The 23,981-nt window shown below is 38.1% G+C and overlaps 1 protein-coding gene across 2 annotated transcripts in view; it reads left to right on the plus strand.

Annotated features, from left to right (window-relative positions):
* The first annotated feature begins 20,484 nt into the window (after window positions 1–20,484).
* LIN7A (lin-7 homolog A, crumbs cell polarity complex component) overlaps window positions 20,485–23,981 on the plus strand; it is a 114,337-nt gene continuing 110,840 nt past the window's right edge. For both annotated transcript variants that reach the window (XM_045872905.3, XM_064590840.1), the window contains exon 1: window positions 20,485–20,580. In XM_045872905.3, the coding sequence (XP_045728861.1) occupies window positions 20,499–20,580 (82 nt within the window). In that variant the 5' untranslated portion in view covers window positions 20,485–20,498. The remainder of the gene's footprint in view (window positions 20,581–23,981) is intronic.

Here is a 23,981-nt window from a genome sequence, read left to right on the forward strand (position 1 = left end):
TACATGACTTAAAGATACCACTGGGACAGACCATAGTGGCGCTTCCTGAATGGCAGAATAAGGATCTCTGAAAATCTGTGCCCCATAAAAACAATGAGAACACTGGAAATAATTGTCAAAATCAACTTTTTTAATACTCTGGAAATTAATCAAAGGCTTAGAACAATTATGAAGCTTTTATTCGAGAAAAATGGCTGAATCACAACAAGAACAGTGAGCTCTGTGGCATTTTCACTTGCCTTACTCCCAGCACCCTGTTTCCAGTTCCCTAGTAGCACTGAAAACCCACAGGCTCACAACCAGCATCTATGAGCCGCTAGAGGGAGCAGAGTGGGTTCGGAGGCTCCTAAAGCCCCTCTCCAAGGAAGATGTTGCTCTTTGACCTTTCTAGCGGCAACTCGATACAGCTCCCTTTGCAGGGTTTGCCTTTAATTGACCCATCCCAGAATTTCTTCTCTGTGCGTCCTATATCCAGGGTATTTATGGAAAATGGTTAGTGGTAACCAGCAATACCAGTTGTAGCTAAGAAGTTAACCAAAAATTTTAATAAGGGAAATGGGGTAATGAGATGTCCACTGGGGGATTTAAAAAGGTCCAACATATTCCTGGAAATCCAGAAGGACACGCTCAGATGCAAGGCTGCACGTATGCCCAGGAAAGACTTGAGAAGGCTCTGATCTCTCACCTTTGGCTGATATTGATGCTCTGCCCAAGAAAGAAGTAAAGACTAAGGCAGAGTTTTAACTGTGTGATTGGGGCATTGTAGGCATAGCCTAACATACAGAGCCCATCAGTAAAAACTGGATTACTCATTGGTTGAAGGAAATATCGGTCTGATCATTAGCTGATCACTAAGTTAGTCGAGAAGAATCTTCATTGGCTGCACACAACGAAGAACACAGGTTGAATTAGTTTAAGTAAGTCACTAAACAAACAACTTTGTTGGTGGAATTGTGGAGTGGTGCAGCCATTTTGGAAAACAGCTTGGCAGTTCCTAAAATTCTTAAACATAGAGTTACAATAAGATCCAGCAATTCCACTCCTAGATCTATGTCCAAGAGAAATGAAAATCTGTTTACACAAACAGTCATACATAAATGTTCATGGCAACATTATTTATAATAGCAAAAAAGTGGAAACAACACAAATATCCGTCAACTGAAGAAAGGATAAAAAATATGGTGTATCTATATAAGGGAATATTATTTGTCCACAAAAGGGAAGGAAGTATTGATACATGCTGCAACAAGGATAAATCTTGACACATCATGGAGTGTATAAAACCAGACATTAAAGGTCACATATTGTATGCTTTCCTTTACACTAAATTTCCAGAATAGATAAATCTAGAGAGAGGAATGATTGGTAGTTGCTAGGGGCTTGGAGGGAAGTGGGAATAGGGAGTGACTGCTACTGGATGTGGTGTTTTCTTTTGGGGTGATAAAAATATTCTAAAATTATATAGTGGTGATGGCTGTACAAATGTGTGAATATATTTAATTGTACACTTTAAATGGATGAATTTTATGACATGTGCATTATAACGCCACAAAGTTGTTACAAAAAATATAAAGGATGGAACGATAAATTTCAATGTTTGGTGTTTAGAGGAAAGATAATAACTTTGGATGCAAGTTATAAAGTTTTCTTTAAAATTTTAATATGTTGATAAATGGAAAGTTTCACAATTGTCTTAGTCCATTTAGGCTGCTATAACAGAATCCTATAGACAAAATATATTTCTCACTCTTCTGGAATCTGGTAAGTTCAAGATCAAGGCACCAGCAGATTACATGAAGGCCTGCTTCCTGGTTCTTCTGCCTATGGCCTCATAAGGGGCAAAGGAGTTCTCTGGGGTCTCTTTTATAAGAGCACCAATCTCATTCATGAGAACCCCACCCTCAAGACCTGATCACCTCCCAAAGGCTGCACATCCAAATGCCATCACATTGGGGGTTAGGATTTAAACAGGTGAATTTGGGGGAGACACATTCAGTCCATAGCAATAATGAAGTTACAGAGTACAATTTTTTAAAAGAATACTGGGCGCCTGGGTGGCTCAGTTGGTTAAGCGACTGCCTTCGGCTCAGGTCATGATCCTGGAGTCCCGGGATCGAGTCCCACATCGGGCTTCCTGCTCAACAGGGAGTCTGCTTCTCCCTCTGACCCTCCCCCCTCCCATGAGCTCTCTCTCTCTCTCAAATAAATAAATAAAATCTTAAAAAAAAAAAGAATATTAAAAAATAAAGTAGGGGAGATAAAGGGCCCAGGGACTCAGGCAAAGAAGTGGTTGCAGAAAACATCTTGGAGACATTACATATAAGTCTCTGGTTTACATTGCCTTAAAGCTATCATGTTAGAGAACATGAATATGTCAAAAGTTACTTTGAAACGAGGCAAGAAATATTATTAAGATAAAAGGAGCTCACTAAGGAGATTAAAGCATATGGTCCTTTGCTGTTTCTTAAACTTCCAAACTTTTCAAAGGCATTTGGATGATAGAACAAAGCATAAAAACAGAACAAAAACTAAAAGGAGCCATTCACAGTAACTGAAATGGCCAAATGTAAAGTGCAAATTGTTTTTAAGGCTCTGGTGCTGTGCTTTGAGAATGCTTTTTCAGGGTTTTCCAAGGGAAGCTTCAGATGGACACAGTTTATATGGATACAGAAAAGAGATTTAAATGAAAAAGAAACAACATTCCTTTCCATGTACGAGGTGCATTCAAACCACTACTGGGTTCTGAGGGCCACTTATATACATATATAAGAAAAGCTAAAAGAAAACATTTTGAGTGTGTTCTTCTTTTTACAAGAAAGACGTTGTAGTTACAAATCAATCTCAGCACTGATCCTCATTGTCTTATATAATTATAGCGTTTCTAGCTGCTTTGTCCACGTTACAGTCTTATTCCAAGTCGTGTTCATATCAGTACAATTCCTCTTGGCCAGCTAACCTGCTGGCCTTTAAACAACTGTCATCCTTGAACGAGAACCATCAGCGAGGAAAACTGGGGAGGTGATGGGGGAATTGGCTTTTGAGCAGTGGATGAAAAGCTGATATGGTCCAGGGTAGATCTTTAAACGTAGTCTTTTCAGAGGTGGGGGTAGGACAGAGAGAAAGAAAGGTGGCCTTTGAAATCAAGCTCATGAAGGGGAGTGGTTATATTCCTTGACTTTCTTATCCTAAATAGAGAATAGAATCTACTTCAGAGAGATACAGGAAATATTAAATAAAATGATGTTAGTCAATATTTTGTGTGTCCCTGGAATAAAATAAGCTCTCAATCACTGTAGTTATCATTATTTTCAATTATTATTGAATCTTATTTTACATTATAAGCAATAAAAAGCATCAGGAAGAAAAGTGACATTGTTGTGACATTATAACACGTCCAAATAAATATTAATAAGTAATTGTAATGCATCTCAGCCAACACAGTTTCATATCCTAGGAACTTGGTTCATGTTCACATGAGAAAGATGATGAACACATAATAATTTCTACTTAAATGTGGCACAGAGGTACAGTGTTTATGAAACAGTGTTTTCCTCCTTTTGCAATTAAAAAAAAAGACGAAATTCAGCCTCGAATGAAATCATACAACAACTGGTAGAATGAGAAAAATGAACAAAAAATGTCAGACTCTTTTGAACCTTCTCTCTTTCCCAGATGAAAAGGAGAATGGCGGAAAATGATTCTTTTTTCAAATGACTATGTTTGCTGCTCAAATACAAATAGCACCGAATTCCGACAAGTATTGCATAGTCACACAGGATGCACGCTGGTCTTGCCAGCCTACAAAGGAAAGAGAGCTATGGAGTCGCATCAGTGGCACAGATTACAGCAAATTGTCATTAATATAATTTTCAGTCCTCCCTCCCAGCTCACAGGTGTCATGAGATCAGTATGTCTCATCCACCTATTAGTCTCCTAAGTGCACTATGCAATCTCTGGTTACGCTACAATATTGAATAAATGTTGCTTCAATGAATGAGATATTCAGACTGGGTATGCTGGAAACGCAGCTGTCACCACTTTCCAGCAGGAAAGGAGAACAGTCTTCCCTTATACTGGCAGAGGCAAGGGATCCTCCATATCTGATTGCTCTCCCAGGCAAAAGCTTGATGGAAGTAATGGTGACAGAGGGGTAGAAGTTTAAGTAACTAGAGTTACAGAAGGTGGGTGTGTGCAGGTGCCCGCACAGGGTGGATAATGCGCCCCGGGGTTTTAAGACAGAGCACCTAAAGAAACCATTCCTTTGGGGATTCTAGCTGGGGTTGGATATGCTGTTGAAACTTGGTGAGATATAAGAAGGTGGGAGGCTTTCTGGCCAAGAAGTTGAAAACCTTTTATGTAGAAGGAGTGAACTGGCAGATCTTAGTTACATTATAGGTGCTTCTAAGGTGGATTTAGAACCTAACCCTTATTTAGTGGCATTTAATGCCTAAGAGCATGAGCCTGATTCCTGTTCAGAGGGACCTCTAAAGATACTGACAGACGCGAAAGAGAGATGCAGGCAGTCAAGGTCCGCTCCATATTTTTTCCAAGAACACTATACACGTCATCTGCTCGCTCAAGAGTTAGATTAAGATCCAGTAAGCGTTCCCTACTGTGTGCCGGGTGACATTTTATTTTGTTACCTCCTCCCAGGAAACGATTTATTTATATTCGTTAGGTTTGCAGAGGCTGATTTGTTAAAACAGAATGGAGTAAATCCTTCAGCCAAACAGAAACATTTTATAATTCTCATCCATTATTTGTTCTCTATTAGAAGTTTTATAGTTACCAAGTCAGGAGGAATAGTGCACACTCTTACTGCATGCCAGTAACACTGCATGTTGCAAACAGTTGACACAGATTATCTCCCTTGATCTTCACAACAACCTATTCCGTAGGTATAATTATAATCCAAATTTTACAGATGTGGAAACAGAGCAAAAGATATTGTCATTGAGCCAAGGTCACACAGGCACTAAGCAATGGCTCTAGGATTCAAAGTCTGTGAGCTGATTTCAAAGCAGGGACTCTTAAACTCCAGGCCACACCATCACCATCCCCATCACCGTGCACTGAGTCACTCACAGCCCAAGATTTCAACTTTTGTTCCAAGTTTAGCATAGTACTCCTCAAATTTTAATGCATTTAAGAACTACTGTATAAGAGTATAGACCCCAAATCAAGTTGTATAGATGATATAAGGGAATTCAAGGACAAGTTTTGCCTCACTAGCTGACTTTAGAACTCAACCCTGAGAAGAAGCAAGCTCTCTGCCATTTGCAAAATCACAGCCAGCCTGTGAAGCAAATGCGATGTGAGTAGAAACCAGCCCTCCCTCATAGGGTGCTTGGATACGCCAGCTACAGATAACTTACTATTCATTTGAGCTCAGATGTTGTTTAGGTACCATTAGTTTGCCTGCTGTGTTGCAGTTAGTATATGAAATGTAAAATATAAAGTAAGTACTTAGAAATGTATTTTTATTAGTATTGCCTTTTCAGGCAAGCCTTAATCACTCTCCATTTATTCATTCATTTGTTCCTTTCCTCTCTCTCTCTCTTTCTCTCTCTCTCTCTCTCTCCCTTCTTTCCATCTATTCATAATGCATTAAGTGCTAAGTGTTAGGTATGTGGACCAAACAAAATAAAACATAACCCAAACACGCTCAGCGTATGCTCTTCAAACAAGTAGGGAGCAACCATATTTCTCAGTAGTGCCTTAGCTCTTAGAAACATACCAAATATTAATCAATGGAACTAGGTCTTTTGCCTAAAACCATAGAAAAATTTAAGACACATAGAATTATGTCTTGATATTTACAGTTTAGAACTCTAGTGGATAAAATTCTGGGAAAAGAAGAGGATTAAAGAATCTCTTTTGAATTTGGTAAATACATTTGCTTGTCATCAAGATACTTTCTTTTATTGCTAGATAATGGAAATAGTGTGTTTAGCTCTTACAAATGTCCATCTTGGGGCGCCTGAGTGGCTCAGTAGGTTAAGCATTTGCCTTTGGCTCAGGTCATGATCCCAGGGTCCTGGGATCGAGCCCCACAAGCCCCACATTGGGCTCCCTGCTCACTGGGAAGTCTGTGTCTCCCTCTCCCTCTGCCTGCCACTCCCCCTGCTTGTGTTCTCTCTCTCTCTGCCAAATAATTAAAATCTTTAAAAAAAAAAAAAAGTCCATCTGTTATCAAGCTAGGAAATCAATTGCAGTTGTCTGTATTCTATTTTTATGTTTCCACATTTAAAATTTTCTTAGTGAGAATTCCTGGATTTTAATTTCTAAATGTTCCAATAATACAAATAGAATTAGACAGTTTGATGCCCAAATGTTATTCTGTCCAAATAAAAACTTGTAAGTCATTAATAATACCAGAATAAGATTAAAGGAATCCTTAGGAAGTAGAGAACCCAGTCCAATAAGATAAGGAAGCTCAACCTATGTCTCATTCTGAAGGAAACACATTGATATTCCCTCAGTGCAATAAAGTAATGCCCCATCTGAGCAGATCTCCTCGGATAAGGATATTGTCAAATTGTAGAAAGACATCCTAACATATTTAATTCGTTTACATTTTATAATGAACTTGAAGTTTGGAAATCCAGGAAAATAAATGTATGACTCATGGTTTCCACATAGATAAAAGAAAAATCAAAATCACTGATAAGCCTATGAACAATTATATCAGCTTCTCTGCCACAGAATACACTCAGTTTTGTAAAAATTAAGACAACTTTCAGTGATTATTTTTTATCAAAATAGGCATTTTCTGACATAAAACATAAATTGTGAGGTAAGCAAGGTAATGGCAGTTTTTTAAATAAAGATTTTATTTATTTTTTTGAGAGAGAAAGAGAGAGAGTGCATGCATGAGCTGTGGAGAGGGGCAGAGAGAGAGGAAGAAGCAGACTCCCCACCGAACAGGGAGCCCCACCCTGGGATCATGACCTGAGCCAAAGGCAGATGCTTAACCTACTGAACCACCCAGGTGCCCCTGACAGTTTTAAACATATACGTGATGACAAAGGCCTACAAATTTTGAGTGTTTCACTAAACTATCCAATAAAATTTGGAACCCAATGGAATGTTATTTTCCAGAGCTCCCATTGAAATGTGAAGATGCAAAAGTTCCCTATTCCTCTTTTAGTAATTTTTTAAATAAGCATGACAATTTACAGTTCACAAAAGTTTGCTTTATGTTTCTTTTTGTTACCTTCACTTCTTCAAGATTTGTGTAAATGCTTTCCAAACTGAACAATGGAATGTCTCAAAAGATACACATTTGGAAAGGAAATATTAATATCATTAAAAAAGATAAAGATAAAAGCGAACATAGAAGTGCAAAATTTGAAGAGTGGGAGCGTGAAGAAAAGAATACATCAGTAAATGAGAAGAAAAATGCAGATGTTCTTTAATTTACATAAATATTAACTTTCTGAATTAGCAAAGGAGTTAAACAATGCTGATAGTAATCTGAAGTTTCAAATTTAAAGACAATGTCAACGTGAAATTGATGATAATTAGGTGGCAGTATCTCTAACACATTATTGTAGTATAACCCAAATCTAAATCACATAGGAAAGATGAGGACTCAGAGAATATGAAAGCCAAATTATTGAAGCTGCGTGTTTGAAGTCAAAAGTTCTTTCCTAACATGGAAGAAATTTCTATAGTCATTGAGTAGGTGGATCCCAGAGGACTAGAAAACTACTAAAAAAGAAAAATGACCTGTCAAATGATAATTAAAATTACCTGCAGGCTTAGCATTGGTGATATACCACAATTTTTAGAATGCCATGGAGACATCTAGTAAAATACCTCTTTCTTCACAAAACCTATTTTTCAAAAGGTTACTTGGTAATATTTTCCATGGAACTCTGTTTCCATCTCTATACTGAAAATGAATAGATGAAAGGCATTTTCTTTATTTTTAAAATGTCTTGAACGTCAACTTTATTGAAGATATTTCTTCAATAACCCGAGGAGTTAAGGGAGGGGGAAAAAATCAGACATGAGATGTAAATAATAACAAGTGAAGAAAATCTAACAAGTATAGAGATGAAGGAAAATTGAAGGGCAGAAATATAAATGCTGCGATTTTATCTCCACTTTTTCTCCTGAATGATGTTGAATGCAACAATTAACCTGGCACTAACCTCCACCCACACTTCCCATTGACTCAGTGGGAACTCTTCACAGAGCTACAATTATGAGCTGCATATAATGCAAAACTGTTAACTTGCTCATTTACCATCTCTCCTATTCTCTAAATATTTTATCTCATCTACTGATATGAAAGTTCCACTGACGTCAAATGCAGATATTTTATATCTTAAGAGCTATAACATTTATATACCTCCTATATGAAAATGAAAAATAAATCTCATGTCTTTGCTTAAAATATGTCTTACACACATATGAACCTTTGTCTTCTATAACCACTAGCCTGAATACAAGTGGCAATCACTATGTGCTAACACATTATGATGCTGAAAATCTACAGTAGGAGTGTTGTCCACATAAAGACTTGGGGTAAGGAGAGGAAGATTTCTCCAAACTGACAATATAATTTCTACAGGCTCAGTGGGGACATATTCTACTTTTTTCCCAGGCTTCGTCTCTAATTTAAAGATTGGTGTTAATAGTAATTATAACAGAACTGATATAAATGACTCAGTTTATGCACCATCATTTAAGTCTCTATAGCTACTCTTCTCTCCTCACCTAGTTCATTTTCTTCAAAACATTTCGACTGAATGAACATATCATTATTTCAAAACTCATCTTGGAATGAAGAGGTTTCCTCAATAATTGCCTAAAGCCTTATCCTTGGTATAATACCTGTATTTTCTTTATATCCTATCCCCACTAAAATTTCACCTTATCCTTGGTATAATACCTGTATTTTCTTTATATCCTATCCCCACTAAAATTTCTCTTTTCCTCCACTATTTCACTGTTGTTCTTTGCATACTACTTGGAGCTAAGACAAGCTACTACAATTAGTAGGAACTCACAAAAAAGGAGAGTTAGTGGGAGTATTTACAGTGACATTTTAGGAAAGATGTGGGGCATTAAGAAATCTTGAGTCCTCTGAATTTCAAACATAGGTCACTGCATATTTTTCCTTTGTAAACTAAAAATTCTTCTGCAGCCAAAGTCAAAAGCCTTCAAAAAAGAAATATTTTTTTTCATGTCTGCCCTTATGGACAATACAGAACATGGTGGTGAGTGCCATCTAACCAAGGAATCAAGCTATAATTTGGTGTAAAGGCCTATAGCTATAGCCTCAGAATGGATCTGTTCTCTTCATCATCATTAGGTGATGTTCTAGTTGATGGATTCTAACCTGTAATCATTTTTCTCTAATAAATTTTAATATACTATTTCAAGAAGAACCACATAGCACCTTCCTGCTCAAAAAGCTCTCAAGGCCTTCTGAATAAATTCTAACGTCCTTAGAGTGACTCCCAAAGTCTCCTACAGTGCCTGCCATTCCCCTTCCCTATCAGTTTCTTTCTAGCCTTAACATTGTATTACTTCGTTCATGTCTTCCATGTTCCAGTAAAGTGGACCGTTTCAGTAATAACATTCATGCCGTTGTTTCCTGACTCCACACATTTACGTGCTTTGTTCAGTTCAACTAAAATGTCTTCCAATTCTATCTCCATTTAAAAAAACCCTCCTATTTTTAGAGACCGTGCATAAATGCCAACTCTTCTATAAAGCCTTCTATGTTCCATATAATGCGTTGTTCATATGTCTTGTACGTTGCATGTACCATATCCTACTCTGTTCTGCAGATAATTATGATGGCCGTAAGTTCCTGCAGGGCAGGGGCCATATTGTTTTTATCCTGTTGTCATAAATCTCCATAGAACATAGAGCAAATATCTTGTATAATGTAAGCAATCAAGAAATATAGTTGAACTAAATTTCCATTGTAAACTGTATTTAAAATGAAGTCTATCTGCTAGGAAGTATGGTTCTTTTACTCACTCTTTTATTCACTAATGTTTATGGAGCACTGTTTATATGCCATGCAATGAGTATATAGCAGAAAACCAAACATTGTCCTTTTGTTCATTAAATTTACAACCTAGCATTAAAACATAGCATAATATAAAAAACACAGGATTTGTTGTCACTTGGATTTGGGTCAGAGCCCTGCTCCTCACTGGCTAGGAAAATTTGAACAGTTGATGTAATCTCTCCGGAGCTCATTTACCAGTGTTGGTTAGATTTGATGTTCTTTACCATCTTCTATGGCTCAAAAATACTATATTTTGTTTTGACTCTAGGGAAACACATTTCAGTGGATGTAACTTTTCAATTATATATGTCAATATCAATATATCAATATATCAATAGTCTTTTTAAAAAATAACTAAATTGCTTTCTCTCTGTACAGACCAGATACAGTAACAGCACATGTATTTACTAAGTAAAATCAAATAACTGTAAGAAAAAAGAAATCAGCTTCAAACAAATATTTTGGTAGGCTTAGTATAATTTACAAAATGTTAATTAAAAAAATTTAGGATTGGTATGTATTGCTTCAGACAAATGATGGCCCAATTGGAAAATTCTGGCCGGGAAGTTCACCAGAGTTGAGAGTGTTCCCTCCAGCCATGTTTCTTCAATCAGACTGTCATGATGGAAAAGATGACTTTCCCCAGATCAGTTCAGTTCTGTAGGAGGGAAATAAGGACACTCAACAATGGCTAAACTATAGAGTATTATGATCTACTTTGAGGAACATTAAAGGGAGTAATTCACAAAGCCATTCACAGAATCCACAGTTTGGCATTGAAGGGATTCAAGATCAGAAGACCTTACATGATGCAGGTATTATCAGTGAACTCAGGGGTAGAAAAATCCCTTGAAGACTGACTAAATCTGGACCTTGATCCACTTTTATCAACTCTATACAATAGTTGTTTCAGATAGTCTCTACTCTTCCCAGACCCACTTTTATCTCAGCACATGGGCTTGTTTCCTACATCATTGAAATCACAGAAGCTTTCCAAGGGGAACTTTGCCAGTCTCTTCACAGATTCTACAACCCTACTTGCAACAGTGTCTAGTCTCTCATCTTCTGGCTCCAAGAAGGAATTCTCCTCCTCTTACCAAGGCCTATTTTGCCACCTTTTCTCTGGATCTCTCTTACCCTCTCCTGCCTTCTAGGTAACCATACACCATCTATTATTACTTCTCCTGCATCTTCAACCTTCCATCCCTGTGAGCTACTTCTCCCTTAGAAGTATTGAAATATGCTCAAGGTTCTCCCTAAACACACCATACACCTTTCATTTTTGGAGAATTTTTTTCTGAATCCCCAGATTGGTTTAGGTTATAGACTCACATTGCATCATCTACTTTCCTTAATAGCATTTATAGCTTTTTAAATGGAGAAATAACTTGACAAATACAAATAATTCCAGTAGGGTACTGGTGGTCTTGAAAACTGCTTTATCATCAATGCTTAGCACACAGTAATCACTTAACATGAAACCAGAGAATGAATGAATGAATGTATTTCCTCTCTTTCTCTCTCTCTCTCTCTCTCACACACACACACAAATTCTTCTGAAACAAAGGGCTTGCATAAACACTTGTAATAAAATTTTCTCCTAAGCTTTAAAAGAAACACCAATATGCTGATTTTTTTTTTTTTTTTAGTATTTGCAGAGTGGTACCGGAAGGAGAGGTAGAGAGAGAAAAGAGGAAAGAGCCCATGGTGGTGGTCACTGTTTATTGTAAATTGCCCATATACACAGCCATCCCTTCTCCTGAGAGGCCCTTCCCTGTGTTCTTCAGGAATCAGGGAAAACAAGTGCCTTAGATACTGGCACTGCTTATTAATGGAATGGAAAAACATTATGCCTCACATTAAAGCTTCACATCCATTTCTTTGTATTAACCTTTTATTATATAACTGTTTGTGATAATGTATGGCAGCAATTCATTTGCAAAGTTCAAAACTAACTTCAGTATAGAAATTCAAGAACGAATATTTATGTACACACATACACACATACATGTACACATGCGCACACACACACATTTAAAGTAGAAACCAGATGGAGATTAAAATAAAAATACTAGTAGTCTTTGGGGACAGAGATGATGATTTTTGTAATCCTGGAAAAATACACATTTGACACTGATTGTAGTTGCAATAAATGTAAGACCAGTAGAGAGCACTACATGCACTAACTTTTTAAATATTCCTTCGAATACGAACTAATAACAGCATTTAATGAAAGAATATTATTTTTCATTTTAAATCTTACTTAGATTTTTCTCCAATTTGTAATCAAGGTGTTATTTTATTTGAAAAATAAGGTACTTAAACGTCTCCTTGTGGTTTCATTGTGTTCCTATCTCCTTTCATTTGGTGGAGATGAAAGATTCAATAAAAAATATCTACAAGTGGATTCTTAGGTCTTTAATTTTTAACTTGCGTTAGACATATGTACTGTTAGCTTCTTCGTTAAAAATTATGGTAATCATCGTTGACTTATTGAATTGCTGGATGGTGCATCATACCACATATTTCAAACAGAGTAATGGTCTTCAGTCTATGGTAACTATTTTTTAAAAATCACTTTGGCATTTGACGTTTCAGAAATTCAATTAAATATAACATTTCTGTAGGTAAGAGGTATCAACTGGTGTATGACAGAATGTTTACAGTAGAGCAGGAATAAAATGGCCATAGGTATTATAATCTGGAAGCACATCATTGAAAATGGCCACATTAGCACTGGATTATACAAAAGTACAAGGGCTATAACTGAGTGGAATTTACATTCTTAATGATGATCTAAACAAGAAAGACTGTCAATTGTAGCACTCTCTGACATAGCAAAAACCTAGAAACAGCCTGAAAGGACACCGATAAGAGACTATTCCAGTAGGATTTTATGAAGTACTTAAGAAATGTTGTATATATCTATATGGATTGATATGAAAATATCACTATATAAAATAATCAAGGTGTAAATATGGTGTATACTATAAAGCTGTTTGAGCTTTATTTTTTTTTGAAGATTTTATTTATTTATTTGTCAGAGAAAGAGTACAAGCAGTGGGAACGACAGGCAGAGGGAGAGGGAGAAGCAGGCTCCCCACTGAGCAGGGAGCCCGATGCAGGACTCAATCTCATGACCTGAGCCAAAGGCAGATGCTTAACTGACTGAGCCACCCAAGCGTCCCACTATTTGATCTTCAAAAAAAATATGTGCACACACATGTGTGTGTGCATATATCTATATAAATTAAAATATTATATATAAGATACATTTATATATGATATATATATCATATATATATCATATATATATATATATATATAATTTCTGGAAGAATACACCAAAAAAGAATCCCTATTAACATTTATTACTTGCAATGAGTGAATGAGCAATACCTTTTGAGAGTTGTTTTCCATGTGCATTGTCTCACACTTAAAATTTCAAAACAAAAATACTTGTTAAAAAGATAATATATAAACTATATAAAATATTTAATAGACTAGGTTACCAATTTGTCCTAGATAAAAATGGTAGAGATTTTTTTCCTCTTCCATTTATCCATTTATCTCTTCCATTTATCTGCCAGAAATACTTGTTTGGCTTGATCTGCCACTACTGATCGCTGCAAACTTCCAGGTGACAGGAACCTCAAGATATTCAGAGTTAAAACCATCTTTATTTACCTCAATTTTTCTCATCCTAGTTAAAGCCTCAAGAAGCCAAAAGAGAAGTCATAATTGGATTTACTATGTGAGTAAATGCTTTCAGAAAGAAGTAAAATGAAGAAATCTTTGAAAAAGGAAATTTCTCAGAAACATTATTTCAGGAGGTAGATCTACCTTATAACCACAGATTCAGGAAAAGACGAAATAATATTATAAGTATCGGAAAGGTCCACCGACATGGGCAAGTGGGTAAGAGTTCATCCAGGACCAGAAAGGCAGGGAAGGCAGAGAAGCTGAGAGAGAGGAACTTACTCTAAAAGAGCATAATTTGATCCCACTGCTAAGTTACAGAACAAAAACAAAAACAAAAAAACTTAATGCTTTGGGTTGGGCCCAGAAATTTCAATGCAAACAAATTAAAATTGTAATTTTTGCTTTAAATTCGAGCATTTGAAGATAAAAACGAGAGTTTTGAACTCTCTTCTGAATGTGCTGTCCCTGCTAATGGTGCATTTTGCTCTTTAACTTGCTAATTACTGACATATATGTCCCTCGGTTCACCTACAAAAATTCTGTTACTAGCCTCAATTACTGGACTGTCTCATAATCCAAGAAGAATTCTAAGATGCCCTTTTCATATGTTTCTCCCTAATATCCTTAATTAATTCCATAGCACCAGAATTAGAGAAAAATAAGTAAGTTGAGCTGGATTTTTTTTTAAAAGTCAGGATTTAAGTGCTTTTCAATAAAAACCTATTTAAACCATATTTTAAATGAAGTTGAAGCCCCAAAGAAAGAAACAAGCTTTGATCATAATGTCCTTTTCAAGGATCAAGGTAACAGTGTTCTCTATTCACCATGGTTAAGATTCTCTACAACATACATGCTTAATTATAATGATCATATTCCTCCTTTTTCTTTAGTTCCTCATGAAAATATCCTGGCCCACTTGTTTAGCAATTCTTCAACTCAAAATTGCAATGAGTATCTTCCCACTCAAAGGTATAACGTTTTATTATCTACATGCGGGAAAGAAAATATCTCCAAGTTTCTTGTGAAAGTGAATGTAAATTGCCTCCAGGAAGCCTTCGCAGAATACAGATTTTCTTTTCTTTCTATATACTTTTAACACATACAAGTTTATAATATCACTTAATCTTGTTGATGCATCATTTTGTAATTAATTCTATGCCGTTTCATTGATGCTCCTATTTCTTGTCCGGATATTTTATAAACTCTTCAAAACTAACATGAATGTCTCCTTCTAACTCTGTCCGAGGCCCTGCACTCCTAGCCAGCACTCCCATCAACTACGGGGTAGATTTGTCGTTTAAAAAATTTTTCCAAAAAAAAAAATTTTCTATCAAGTACAATGTGACCTATTTTCTGACCTTTCTAAAGTGGCCTTCCCCTCTGCTGCATATTTCATCACAACTTCCTATTTTATTTGCTTTGTGAATTTTGCGGTGTGTTGGTAAATGTTTAACAACTGACCTTCCAGAGGGAAAAAAAAAAAAAGAAAACTTCAATATATAGTATTTGTCCATACGCCGGGTGTAAATGCTCCCACTATGGCCAATCTAACGTGACGTCACCGCAAGTGATGTTGGGACAACATGCACATAATTGGGTCTCGTGACCAGAGTGAACAGGTTTCAGCATACCATTGTTTGTGGCCATTAACGCTACCTAAGATGATCTGGTTTATAGTTTCCTTGTATGTTTCCCTTCATAAAAACTAAGCTCTGTAAGGAAAGGGACTTCTTCCATGATTACCACTGGGTCTCTCCAGCCATAGAACAGTGCCTGGCGTATAGCAAGGACATATCGAACATTTGTTGGCAAAACACATAATTTTCCACTTAAAACCTAATATACTAAAATTTTTAAAATGTTATGCTAATAATTCTTTTTATTAAAACTTTATTAAAGGTTGTGGGTTTTAAATATTTGGAAATATCTCCTGAGTCGATGGGAGAGAGAGAGGAGTCCAGTATCACTTTTAAAAATCATTTTATCTTGCCTTTCTTAAATCTCTTAGGCTTTGTCAATGGTGTAAATGTGAGGCTGGGATGCATAAAAAAAAAAAAAGAAAATTGTAAGCTGTGAACTTAAATTTCATTATAAAAAGATCAATCATAACATCCAACTGTGAAAATAGAAAAATGTTCATTTCAAAATGAAACAAAAACATCATTTTATATTCAATGAGTTAAATAGGCATAAGTTAAATACCCTAGTATCAGAAAGAATTTGGACTTATAATTATATGTGTGATTGCCCATTGCAGAATCAGAGAAAAAGTTAATTATCATACTTATGACTTGCAAGATAACTGGTAATGTAAAGTAATGCAAATAAGACCCTACCACTGAGGAATAATTACTCACATATCAGATTTCTGTCTCTCAAAGTTCTTTTTTATTTCTTTGGAAAGAAATAAAAAACAATTAGAATTGACTTTTTATATTTTTATTTCATCTTTAATTTTCTAACATCCAACTCTGAATTAGTAACTCTTCATTTCATTCTGATGTAATTTTTATTGTAGATGCTACAACACAAAATTTTTTTCCTGCCCTGGATTGTGTTGGTACATTTCATTTATGATGGGCACAAAGTAACTCATGAAAATGTTCAGTACATTTCTGTTAATTATATTATCTTTCACAGCCTGGCTCTCAAAGGTCCCCTTTGGCTTGTTTTTCTTTTACTCCAAATTAAACAGCCTTTTTTTTTTTTTTTTTTTTTTTTTTTACCCAAACACACACCATGTGTGCTCTCCCATCCTTGGCTTTGCTCTCTTGCTTCTCAGAATGCCCTTCTCTCTGTCACTGTCTTTTGTAAACCTGACATTATTCTAGACCCAATTCAGTCATCAAATCATTCATTCTTTGCACAGTACTTAGTCACTAATTGATCTCTTTCTTGTTTGTTTATTACTTTGTTTATTGTCTGTCTTCCTCCTGCAGACCATAAGCCAAGTGAGAACAGGGCTTTTTCTTGTTTGCTGCAAAATCCCAGGGCCTAGAACACTGCCTAGCACACAGTAAGTACATTAAGCATTTGTTCAATGAACAAATAAGTAATTATCAAAACAGATCTAAGGATTAAATGAATAGAGTAAGATTCTCTATTTATGATTATTTTAAAAAAAGAACACAAACATTTATATTCCCAAGTATAGGTTGGCACTTCATCTTAATCTAGTGTTATTTTGACAAAGCTGTGAAAATTAAGGACGATAACATGATATCTTGAATCAGTCAAAAATAATTTCTAACACCTAAGGTTGAAAGAATTCCAGTTTGCAGGTGCTATTTTCCTCATATGACACTGTGCTTATTATATTCCACTTGTCTAGCTACATTCATTTTCTTGGTATACTAATTCTTTATGCAAACCTTCTCTTGATTTTGTTATATAATTCAAAAAGATTCAATTAAGTGAAACAGACCTTAACGTAGATTTGAATGAATTTTTTAGCAAGAACAGATTTTATATTGCAAAGTAAGTAGTTATTTTAATATTAACCTATATGGATATAGAATGGAACCAGTATTACAGTTCTTTTCTCCTTTGACCTAAATTTCCTCCATGCATTCCTCTCTTTGAGGGTAATTCAAGCATAACAAAAAAAAAAAAAAAAAAAGAGAGAGAGAGAGAAAGGCTCTATCTATCATCTATCTATCTATCTATCTATCTATACATATATACATAAACACATTATAAATACAATATAAAATATATATAATATAAAATGCTGGAATCCCTAAGTCTTCAGTAATACAAAATGAAGTATAGTATTTCTTAGTGGAAAGCACAGGGGCTCTTGAGCCTGAGTGCCACTATTCTTAAGCAAGTTGCTTAACCTCTATGAGCCTCAGTTTACTTATCTATAAAATGGGATAACAATACCTACTTTTTTGGGTTTTCAAGAGGAGAGAGAAACCAACCTAGCACCAAGCCTAGCATGTTTTAAGTGCTCAATAAGTATTTAGTGAATTAATGAATTCCATTGAAAATATAGTTACCACTGAACTAAATTATTATATATCATTTAATGAAAAATTGTAGTGGTTGTGTAACCAAATAGCTAAGATAAAAGTATAATTATGTGTTTTAACAATTCCTTGATAAATACACAATCAGCAAAGCGAAATACATATGAATAGATCAAATACATTGACTGTGATGGAATACTATGGTTAGTACAGTAGTGGTCCAGGCAATTATTCATGAGACCTAAGTATGATCACATTTCCTAAAGCTAAAGAAGAGGGTAAGGAACTTTTCTTACATCTCTGCGTGTCTAAAGTAGGAACCCACAAATACTGTTGTGGAAAGTTATTCATCTTCCATAAAAAACAAATTCTAACAGATACGCAGTGTTTGTTATTAATTTTCTACACGTACGTGGACATAAGCTAAAGGCACTGAACTTGCCACTACTAGAACAATAACTAATGAATATATGGTGATTTGTGCTTTCTTTTACTTTTTCTTTTAATCCTTACAAAAACTCTACAAAGTCAACACAGAGAGATTATGATAGAGCAAATTTTCAATTAGAGAGCTCAAGGTGTAAGTCCAGAAACATGCTCTAAAATGTTTGGTATTGGGGATACATCAGAAAACAAAAAGACAGAAAACCTAATTTCCTAGACATCACAATCTGGGATTTGTGTTGAGATAAGTACAATTATGGCTTTTAGACTTATGAATCAAGCTGCTCAAATACATATTCATAATAAAGTATGTTGTTAAAAGAACTACATTAGTGACCAACGGATTTTGTACGTTCCTTTCATCCTCAATTATTGAATGAGGTTTGATATTTTGTGCAAATCCACGGAACACACTCTGCTGTTTATTGTGTACAATGTAACTTTTTTCTGTTGTTTGATTTAGGGGATGTGAATAATGATAATCAACCAGAATTGTTGCTTCTTCCTGTCCTTTCTATGCTGCTTAGAACACTTACTGCATGGAATTCTCACAGCTTGCTCATTTTTTGTCTCCTAACCTGGACTGACCACTGTCCAGGGAAAGGGCTCGGTCTCTTCAATCTTTGTGTGGCCAGCACCTAGCATAGTGTACAGGTGGGATGTATGTTTGTTGTGTAAGTAAATGTATACGTTGTTTTCAAAGCACAGTCACATGCACAGTATCATCAGACCCTCACAAAACTCAGATTGTAGGGTAGAATTAATTCTCTCATTTTACCGAATCTCAGTGAAATGGAAGGTTATTAATTCCTCTGTTTGACAGATAAGGAAAGGGGATCAGTGAGAGATTATGTGATTTCTGAAGAGCATATAACTAAGACTTGAATTTCAAGATCAGGGTTCTTTCTTAAACACTAAATGAAAATATAGGCATATTGAACTACTATTTTAAGTACATCTTTAGGATCTACTTGGTGTATGGCCAGTCATCTTTGACTTGCTCAAATCATTGGTGAAATCTTGCTTTTTCTTTTTTTTCAAATGTAAAAAATGGGATGGAAAAGATCTTCAGAAACCACCCACATTGTAACTGGAAGACAATGAAATAGATTATATGCATATATTTTGCTGTAAAACTGTGTCTGCCTTTAAGAGTATATTGCTAGCCAAAACAATTTTGCTTTGTCATAAGGAAGGGGATGGAGGCAGCTTTGTCATTTCCAATCCTGAACCCACAGTCATCACCTTTCTGCTTATAGAAGGTTTCTATATGCTTCTTATTTTCTTGATCCGGAAATGAAAGTCCCTACAGTGGCAGGATAGTGAAAGCCATCTGTTGGGGTGAAGGGGTCACAGCCAGTATTTGGAGGTTCTAGTCATTGAATCCTGATCAACTGACTCTAAAATGATCCTTTTAATAACATCATCTCCCCCTAGACCACAGGCTACATGAAGGCAGGAACTGTCCTGAACTCCCAAGTCAGGGAGTTTAGGCACATAGCACATGGCACGTAACACTCTTATTAGTGTATTTCCTGTCACACATGTTAATTAATCAGTAAGTGGCAACTCTCAGTAACCACTGGCTAAAAATCAACCCCAAAAGTGCTAGGTACATGTTTTTCAAACTGAGTGATAGAAATTTTTCTTTGTGTGTATTTTTTTTTTTAATTTAAAACCATTTTTAAGAAGTTTGTATTTAAGGTAAATTATTTTCTAGGCAATACACTCAGGTCCTTAATGGAGACCTAGTGATGGAACCCTGGCCTTAAGTCAGTTATCCTGTATACTGTTATACCTCAACATTCCAAAAAAACTTTAACAGAAATTAACAGCAACTATAATGAAATCCTGACATTTCTGAACTAGAATCGTTTTCTCTCTAAGGAATGGGATTACTGGGTTGACAATTTCTCTTAATCTGAACAAAAATCCATCTTCCCCCCTCCCTCCTTCCCCCCATCCCCTTTCAATCTTCTCCCTTCCTGAGAGACGCACGTACACTCTGAGCATTTTATTTGAGTGGAAAGTTGAAAGAGAGCAACACACTGGCTGCACCCATCCAGCGCTCCTTGGGGTGCATAGCAAAGTTCTAGGGCAGAGCCTTCCTGCCCGGAGCCCGCGATGCAGCCGCTCTCCGCTACCTGCTCAGCTTCACGCCGCATCTGAAGGTCCGCCCGCCGCGGAGCAGTTGCGTCTCCATCTGGCTGCCAACCCACCCAAGCTTTCTTCTCCTCCACCACCACCACCTTCCCTCCTTCCCCCCTCCTCCTCCTCCTTTCCGTCTTCCCTCTCCACCCCCGCCCCCAATCGCCTCCTCTTTTTCTCACTACAAGCGGTTGCTGATGCTGAAGCCGAGCGTCACTTCGGCTCCCACGGCAGACATGGCGACATTGACAGTGGTCCAGCCGCTCACTCTGGACAGAGGTAAGGGAGCGGCTCGCCCGCCAGGCCACTGCGTCCCCTCTGCCTCCGCCTCTGCCCCTGCCAACTCCCACCGGGACAGCCGGACGCGCTCGGGCAGAGGCAGCAGGGCGAGCGAGGGCGAGCGAAAACGAACGTAGAAGGCGTTCGCGCCGAGAGCAGGATACTTTCTTCCCCTTTCTCTGCCCGCCACGTCCCCACTGCCCCTGCACGCTGCGCCCGCCCGGCCCAGGGATGCCTTCGCCGGGCTCTGGCGCCCCCGCTGCCACTCCCAGCCCCTCGCCCGGTCGCCTCCGGGCCGCCGGCTTTGTTGGAGCGGAGGCGCAGGGACCGGTAGGCGCCCGGGGCTCGGGGCTGGAGAGGGGCAGGGAGGAAGCTCGCCGTGCCGGGCGAGGGCGCCTGCAGCCGGAGACCGGGGAAGCCTGGCGAGGGAGCCGCCTGCCAGCCTGCGCGGCCCGGGGGCCCGGGAGGGAGGAAGTTTGTCCCGGCGCGGGAGGACGAAGGTCGGTCGGGCTGCGGGTGCTCAGGCGGCCGCCCGGGGGCGGAGGAGGCGCACCCCGGGGTGGCCTGTGCCGGGGCGCGCGGCGGCCGGGCTGCAGCGGCGAGGAGCTGCCCTCGGCCGAAAGGGCAACGCGGAGCACGGGCAGCAGTGCCCGGGCTGGGGGCGCAGCCTTCGCTGCAGCGGAGCCCGACTCTCCCCGGCTTCGCGCTCCGAAGGCGGCCGGGGTCTCCTCTGCCCCCGCCGCCCGCAGCGCTCCGGTGGTGGCAACTCAGTTTCTCCTGCCCCAGCCAGCCTCGTTCGTTCTCTCGCCAGCCCGGTGCCAGCGCGGTGTCCGGGCTGCGGAAGGCGCTGGGACGCAGCGCAGGCTGCCTTTGGAGATTCAACTTCTGACCCGCGACCCTGTGCGTCCTGCTCTCTGACTTGAATGGGGAAGCAGTGTTTGCTTCCTCCCAGGACCTCACCAAGCCTAAAGCTAGAATCCTCCGTTTCTCTGGGGGGCCTCTCTGGAGCGCGCGTACGAGGTTATACCTGTCCCTGCGTGTTCAGGTTTCCTTTCTGGCTTCCGACGTCTAGTTATGCGGGCGCTGGCGTCCCACGACGCCGCAGCAGAGGACACCTGCTCGTCCCCGTCCGCAGCAGCCGGATTTAGGACCCTGGGCGGCCATTTGGAAATGGTGTGCTCAGTCGAAGATGATTTAGTCCGATGTGCCTCTAAAAATATTCTTCCTAGCGGATTAAACTGGACTGTGGGGCAAAGCAAAAGAGCATCCTGCTGCGAGTACAATGCAAAAGCCAGTGAACTCAGTGGGGTTTTAATTTGGAGAGGTTGTGGATGACTTTAACGCAATCTGTTGGCGCCAGAACAGATATTATGGAGTGCCCATAGCAATCTTACTTGGGGTAAGAGTTGAAAAATAAAAACAAAAAACAAAAAAAAAAAAAAAAAGAAGAAGAAGAAGAAAAAAGTAATAATTTTATGTTGGGAAATGATTTGCAAGCTACTAAATTAATAACAGTAGAAAAAGAGCTCAGAAATCCATGTTATAATCCATGATTTCACCCCAGTATCATCATCTACACTAAGCAGGATAAATCCATTGCCACTAAGAGCCAAACAGATGGCAAGCTATTAGAAATTATGGATTTCCCACGAATTTCTGTTTTAATGTAATGAGCTCTTATATTGTCCCATTACTAAATCAGCCTTTAAATATCCCAAGTAAAACGACTACATTGGGAGAAAAAACAAACTCCAAGAAAATTGCCTACCTGAGCAATTTTATATATTAGGACTACTAAAAATATTTTACTTTCTGGATTTTACTTTAGCCCTGAGACTCCTGACTCAGTTGTGGAGAGGAAGTGCAATCAGACCTAAATCTGTTCTTAAAGTTTGTTCTTGTTCGCAGACTGTACCTGTCCTTTCCAGTGTGATTAGGTCCATTTAGTAAGTAGCTCAAGAGGCAAAATGAGACTGGATGTAACTGAATAAATTAACCAGCAGCTAACTGCAAAGTCTGTAATTTATGGATGATGAGTTATTGGCACCATTGCTGTACATGAAGTCAGTGTGTATAAATATTTTTCCCTCTACCTTATAAAAACATGATTAATTGATTAATTGCATCACTAAACCAATGAAAGAAAGGGTTCTGAAAAATGTTCCTACAAAAAAAAAATACAAGTCTGTTTAAAAAGGCAGCCCGATAATACATATCTGGGTCCTATCTGCTTATAACTGTGATACTCACTTTATATGGCTTGGTTAGTATCTCTGGGCATCAGTTTTCCTCTGTGCTCTGTAAGGAATTTGGATTAGATAATTTTAACATAGTGCAGCTTTAACAGTCTATAATTCAATTAGTTGAAATTAGAACTCAGTTTCTGGGTCATCTACTGGAAGATTTTCCAGATTAGGCCCTCTCCCAGGTTGTTTGGGTGCCCTTTGATGTGCCCAGAGGTCACCCACTGATTTGGCCCCATCAAAGCATTTCTCACATGTTGTTGCATCTATCTCCTTATTGAATGGTGCTCCTTGAGGGAAGAGACCATTTCTAAATTCATTTTCATATTCTCAGTGCCTGCCATAGTTCCTGACTCACAGGAGAAGATCAAAAATTAATGTGAACTAAGGACTGCAGTAATTTAAGCAATGTTAAAAGATAGGGATTCAGTCGTGAACCAAGGTCCAGTACATAGATTCGTGAAATTTTGGCCCTGGAAAGATGGCAGGAAGAACACAGGCCAGTGGTTCTTAACCTTTCTTTCCCCCTATGTGCTTGACAGATTCCTGTCAGTAACCATAGCTCACAGAAGCTGTGATTAGTAACCAAGAGGGGTTGGGGCAAGTAGGCAAAGGAGAAGGAAAGAAAATGCTTGACAAAGCCTCCCAAAGGCATGTCAGCAAACCTGAATGCATAAATCCATAATTTGATTTTTTTTTCTAGCATCTTTCCTTTTCAAATGAAAAACGTTGAAGAAGCTATAAGTATTTTCAAGGTTACTCTACTAGTGAGTGGGAGATTTTATGCTAAAATTTAAATCTTCTTGTTTGATGCCCTTCGGCACCATAAACCGATTTATCTGGAATCTTAAGGGCAAAGGTTTTATTTATTTATTTATTTTTATTCTTATGTTAATCCCCATACATTACATCATTAGTTTTAGATGTAGTGTTCCATGATTCATTGTTTGTGCATAACACCCAGTGCTCCATGCAGAATGTGCCCTCCTCAATACCCATTACCAGGCTAACCCATCCTCCCACCCACCAAGGGCAAAGGTTTTAAGCAAAGAAATCAAACCTGTAGATTGAAATTAAGATTTAGTCCTCCCAGAATTCAGAAGATGCCTGAAAGTAATAAGCTCAGAAGTCTGCACCAGCTTCTTGGATCTTGTTTGG

The sequence above is a fragment of the Mirounga angustirostris genome, unplaced genomic scaffold (genome assembly GCF_029215605.1).
Source record: "Mirounga angustirostris isolate CCGP_5_RB_7025 unplaced genomic scaffold, mMirAng1.0.hap1 SCAF_5, whole genome shotgun sequence".
NCBI lineage: Eukaryota > Metazoa > Chordata > Mammalia > Carnivora > Phocidae > Mirounga > Mirounga angustirostris.